At 39.0% G+C, this 6,444-nt stretch overlaps 1 protein-coding gene across 3 annotated transcripts in view; it reads right to left on the reverse strand.

The window, feature by feature from the left end:
• mrrf (mitochondrial ribosome recycling factor) overlaps positions 1–6,444 on the reverse strand; it is a 26,666-nt gene that overhangs the window by 10,135 nt on the left and 10,087 nt on the right. For all 3 annotated transcript variants that reach the window (XR_004659960.1, XM_034896752.1, XM_034896751.1), the window contains 2 exons: positions 5,877–5,995; positions 768–859 (listed from right to left, as the gene is read on the reverse strand). Coding sequence is in view for 2 of the 3 variants with exons in the window: in XM_034896752.1 (XP_034752643.1) it covers positions 768–859; positions 5,877–5,995 (211 nt within the window). In the remaining variant the exon portion in view is untranslated. The remainder of the gene's footprint in view (positions 1–767; positions 860–5,876; positions 5,996–6,444) is intronic.

The raw sequence follows: 6,444 nt of genomic DNA on the forward strand, positions 1-6,444 counted from the left end.
ACACACACACACACACACACACACACACACACACACACACACACACACACACACACACACACACACTCACTACCCCCCAACACACACACACACCAATGTGTGTATATGTAAATAAAAAATTTAATAATAAAACACACACTGTATATACACACAGAGTGGTTTATTGAGTGACGGATTGTTTTTTGTGAAGTTGTTTGACTGGGCAGAGAGAAAGAGAGATGTAGAGAGAGAGGTCTAGTCAGAATAGAGAGTGCGACCCGACCCTCACATCAACACACTGGGGGTCTCTATACAGCTACAAACAAAAGTCCATAAATCTGTCAGTTACAGGTATTTATTAACGGAGAAATTTAAAACCATGGATGAGACTTGCTGTAAGGTTTAGGTTTATGATAATGTAGTCTGTGTATTGATTTTTTCATTGATTTATTGGTTACTTATGTGGTCTATAAAACCTCAAAAATGTAAAATGCCTGTCATAGGTTAATAGATCATAAAAACTGATGTCTTAATCTTTTTTTGTCAAATAAATGTAAGAACAAAACAACCATTGTACCAAAAATATCAATTAATATTTTGTCATTTGAGTAACTGATTGATCAGATCACCTAATCATTTATAGATGTGTTAGTGTTAAATGATATTGGTTGCGGGGAAAAAAAGAGGAGTAACAGAAGAAAAGCTAAAGGTGCAAGAAGAAGATAGAAACAAAGAAGGAAAGAGTTTCTGCCCATGGGGGTGTGTATGTGTTTCAGAAAGAGACTCACTTTGGAACGGGCACCTTGATGATCATCCCGTCCACCTCTGGGTTAAGGTTCATGCTACTCTGTCTAAGGGCATGGGTGGCAGCCGCTGTAGCCTGGGAGAGAGTGAGAGAGAGAGTGACACACACGGACGGACGCACGCGCACACACACACACACACACACACACACACACACACACACACACACGCAATTGTGTGGTTGCTTCGAGCCTTGGTGTCAATGGAAAAGCAGCGCTGCAACCGCAGGTAGTGGCCCAGCTCCAGCTGGTAATCATTAAGGTGTAGTGGTGTGTCTGTGTGTGTGTGTCTCAGGGGAATCCCATGCAGTGTGGAAGTGCCTTGGGCCACTGTCAGCGCTCGGCCCTGTGGGACAGGACTGAGAGGTTGCAGGGCAGGGCGTTGACCCATGCTGACCTCACAGGCAAGTCTGCTTGTGTGTTTGCGTATGATACATGGATACACATACACACACATGTGGGGTGGAGTTTGTATGTATTCATTTTTTAATATTTATTTCTAAATATAAAATGAGCTAATTGCTTATTCGTGAAGATGGGAAATGGAAATTATCTTGAGGTGAGCACATGTACATGTATGTTTACTTTAACTAAGAGAACATGTAAACACTTAAATTGTATTGTGGTCAGATTTTGCATGTGGCCAGCTCCTTACCTTATGTGGGGGTAAAAGGGAGGTCTCTACTGGGTTTAACCAATATGGTGGAAGGCAGAAGTCAACACATTTGGAGATCAGAGGCATTTTTAGGTCTTTAGGCACCGTTGTTTTTTAAAGCCTATGTTGCAGAACTAAAAACAGAACATTTCCTCACACCGTCCTCTGTAATGATACTGCTATTTTTAGGTAATTAAACCACAGCTACAACTACAAAAACTACAGTTGGATGAACATTACATTCAGTGATGCTTGCACTGCTAAGACTTTTAAAAAGTTGTGTCGTAAATTGTATTTCCTTACTAGGCCTCATCACAGAACAATACGATTTTTAATTAGATTTTTCAGGATCCTGGTATTGTATTATGACCTCAGAGCCATTTAAATGTTTTACCTGTGCTTTTCCATCTATGTTCACTGTTGCAAAAAGTCACTGTATGCTGTGTTTTTACTGAAAGTAACTTAGACCAGCCTCATGTCTGTGAAAATAGACATTAGATTCCGTTAAAATCTGGCATCATCCCACATTACACTGTTTGTCATGTAACTGAACATACATATTGGTGTGAATGTAAAGTAGACAAACAGATGATCTGATCAACAGCCATGTCCATCACAGATCAGAGAGACTTGTCCAAACTAAGATCAAAAGTGAAAATTAATGCAACTACATCAATAGAAATAAATAGATGGACACATTTTTGCGAAAAAACTATTACTCAAAATATAAACATCTGCAGAAAATGTCATTTTCAGCTGTTGTCTAACATGGCTTATTGAAAAAGTTGGGGGGAAAAATGCAACTAATATTTCCCAAACACCATCTGTCTTCTTTTTAAAGGGAGGAGATAATCAGAAGAGCATTATGTGTTTTGTGATTGAACAAGTGATTCAATGTCAATGTGGACGCTGGCTGGAGAGGCAGCTGTGCTGTAAATGCTCAATGATATCTCAACACAACCCATGATACAGATACGCTGTTAACCCTTGTGTTGTCCTCCTGGGTCAAAAACGGACAAATATTTGACAATTTTGTCCCTTTTTCAGACTTCTTTTTAGTTTTTAATAACTTCACCTTACAACCACTAGTTTTACAGTACTTTTTGGAAATTATGCTCAATAACCCTCATTTATGTAGAATTATACCTAATATTTGAGAAATTATGAAAATATTATGAATTATTTTGAACTTTGACTTACTAATAGTCAAGATCAGAGGAGCACACAGACGAGTTTACAGTTGTATTTGTAAAGATCGTTGGATGGAATCCAATACATTTGTTTTTGTGGTAATTTGGTTAGAAAGATACCCATATTTCAGATATAGACATTTTTTAAAGGGGTCACATTTGACCCGAGGACTACAGTACGGTTAAGAGGTTCTGAAAAGTCTTGGTCCACAGTCACACAATACATTGATATCAGCTAATTAATGCATTGGCTTCTTCGAAATTTATTAAAAAGTGTATTTGTTTGGTAGGCATGCAGGCAGAAAAATAAGCTTGCATGTAACTCGAGATAAAAACAGTGTCAAACATAAAAACTTGATTCACTATATGCAATAATCCAGCCAATACTACATAAGAAACAGTCCTACAGTTAAACAGTGCATACAGATATGATGAAGGAAGCCAAATCCTTTGAATTACTGAAAACAAAGTCACACTTATCAAACCAATTCTGCAACCGCTTAACAATTCCCTTAGCTGAGCTTTACAAAGTGTGCAAACCGAGGAAAAAGAACATATCATTTCCTTTTTCTTTTTTTTTTACCCCTTTCTACTTCACTCCCCACTCTCAACAGCTCCTTTTGGTGTTATCCGCTGGGGGGGAAAATGGCAGCGAGATTAAAGGAATTTATTTGTGTGCATTAAATTAATTCATGAAGTTTCTTTTCCTTTGTCAAAATCATCCAGAGCAAAGGCCTCTGGTTGCTCTCTTGGAGTGTGGGGTGATAGATTCAGCCCATACCTATGTTTGATTGTTCTCAGCATCAAATTCATCACCGTTTCCTCTTTCTCGACGACCACTCCGGTGGTTATGGAAACCGAGGGGAATTTCTTTAGATAGGCTGGGGAGGTTCTGGTTAATATGTTGAGGAGAAATTACACTGAAGTTCCACATCAAAAGCTTGACGGCACGGTTCAAAGCAAAGAGGCGAGCAGAGAAAAATGTGTGCGAGAGTCCGCGCTTGTGTGTTTAAAAAGTCCTGAAGAAAACACTTCATGAACAAAGTGGTGGGATGCTTTAACATGAATACACACTCATCCGAAAAACACGCGCACGCACGCACACACACACACACACACACACACACACCAAATTGCCTCCTGATCTAAGCATGCTGGTTAGTAAAGCAGTGTTAGTATGACTGTGCCTTCCCAGGCTGCCCTTAATGAATGAATAGAAAACAATGGTAGGGCCTCTGGAGTGCCTGGTAATGGATAGGCATCATTATAAGTCTATTAGCTCTGGGTACTGAGGACTCACCTCTGTGTGGGACATGGGTAACTTAGGGCACGACATGGGTGGTGTGTGCGTGCACGAGTGTGTCTGCTGGTGTGTGTGTGTGGTCTGTGGTTGGAGCTTCTGGAAAGAAAATAGACTCCCCAAAAGACTATTCAGCTGGATCTAGGTGGAAGACTGGATTTCCAGATTTAAGATGCTTATAAATACTTAGATATGCATGTTGGTTTGTGATATTTTGAAAGCACATCTCGTGGGTTTACAAAAGGTGACTGGTAGAAAAAAAGAAGGTGCTTTTGTAACAGACAGGTCGTTCTCCAAAAAAAGAAAACTGCCTTTGAATGTCATCTTTGCTTGGTTAAAAACTGGTTAAAAACAGGCCACCCAATCATGTTACAATGGCTTCTTTTTTTAAACTTGTATTGTCCTAAACATGTGAAGACCTTTCTACTCATTTTATTGTGTTTAGCTTGTATTCTTAGCCATGCTAGCAGCGCAGCTGGTTCATACTAAAATGACTGACTGTTCCTCGAGTACCACAATGAGGTTGAGATATGTAAAATGTCTATACAATTATCGGATGGATTGCCAATAAATTTGGTACACAAATTCATGCTCCCCTCAGGGGGAATTGTAATACCAAATACAATGTTAGCATGCTAACACGTTAAAATTAGCATTGTCATTGTGAGCATGTTAGCGTGCTGACATAAGCATTTAGATTAGAGTAGAGCCTCACAGTGCCAGCAACGTGGTTGTAGAATGTTCTCTACCAAGCCCTTTAAATCATGTGTTATTGTAGTTTGTTTTATTACTTTAAATAATTACTATTATCAGGTCTCTGAGTAACATATTATACATGCAAACATCACTTGGAAGGTGGTACTATTCAATATTCCTCTACATCTAAACTTAATTCCTCAGGGAGTACATTATGTTTTCTTGCATTCCTGTCTATGATTCCTTATTTTAGATATTCAAATATTGTTATGCATGTGTGTTTGTCACTCTTTTAGCGTAGTATACAATGCATATAAACACATTAAATGTATGCTTATTGGGAAGAATTTAACACCTCAACTCTATATTTTACGTCATTCATTTTTCATAGTCTCTTGATTTGTGTAATTTACAAAAAGACTTTGTTCAGTCATATGTGCTTTTCACTGCACGATACATATGTATAAATTTGTACTAAAAACTGATAATATTTGCACAGTTGCATTTCAAGAGAAGGGGAGCAGAAATAAATAGAACAAATAAAAAAGAATTTGAACACAAAACACAATGTAGCTGTATATCAGCGCAATGCTTAATGACAACATCAAAGAGAACTAAATCCTCAACGATGACTGACTCTGGATACATGATTGCATAATGCCGTGTTAAGTGCTAATAAAAAAGCATATTTGGATTTTCCAGACCACCAGAAAGTCTGGCCACTAAAAATGTGAGTGGCCCCCACTGACCAAATTACTTTCTGGAGTTCTGATTAGCACAGTGTTGTATCATCTAAGAAGGAAAAGAAAAAGGAGTTAAAAAAGAAAAGAAAAATAATCCATTCCTTCCTAACCTGGGGGTAAAATGAGGTCATTTCCTATTCTGTGACAACTCACATGCAGACATAACCACATCTCAGTGCACGCACACACAGAGTTTGGCTTCATGTTGCTATCTTTCACTCGAGAACAAAGGGCTACCCGAGTGATCAATCAATTAACATCTGAGACCCAGTTGGAGAGAGACAGGCCGGTCAAGTTTCATTTACACAGAGATGGGGGCTTAGAGTTCTGGCCTGGCTCACTTTTTCCTTCTGTGAGGACCGTCTACCTGTCTGTGCTTTGGATTATTTTTGGTAAAGCTTTTAGTTACTGTGCGCTTGTTACTGTTACTTTTGCGTGAAACAAACAGATACCGCTAGGATGAATCTGTACATGTGTGTCCTTGTGTTTGTGTGTGTGTGATCGTCGTACCTCTGGGAAACTGCTCATGTTGACCATAATGAGCTGAGGGGATTTCATGGAGACCTGTCCCAGTTGGTTGAGAGGGAACTTCCCATCTTGTGTCGTCACCACAATGTGATCCAGAGCACCTAAACAAATACAGAGAATTGTTTATTTACGATTGTATTTAATTATTCAGAAAATTCAAGGCATCATTTTAGTAGTGATGTGCATTGCACCCTGAATTTGTGCATCTACACATCTGAAGACCAACTTGATCCGGTAATATTGCTGCAATTAATGCACTAGCCAAGACGATTGTGATTTGTTTTAAAAAAATGCCAATAAACCAGAGCACTTTTGTCCTATCCCAGAATGCTGCGTGAAATCTTCAGACTCCTCCGCAGCGCTGTGGAGGAAGGTCCAACAAAGCGAGACTATCATCCACCAAACTGAGATGAAAGCTCAACAATCAGTTTTTTTCTATGCAGTTGTTTTGGTCTGCACTAGAGCTCAAATGACTTCCCATCTTGTGTCGTCACCACAATGTGATCCAGAGCACCTAAACAAATACAGAGAATTGTTTATTTACGATTGT

This window comes from Etheostoma cragini, chromosome 16 (genome assembly GCF_013103735.1).
Source record: "Etheostoma cragini isolate CJK2018 chromosome 16, CSU_Ecrag_1.0, whole genome shotgun sequence".
In the NCBI taxonomy this organism is placed as follows: domain Eukaryota; kingdom Metazoa; phylum Chordata; class Actinopteri; order Perciformes; family Percidae; genus Etheostoma; species Etheostoma cragini.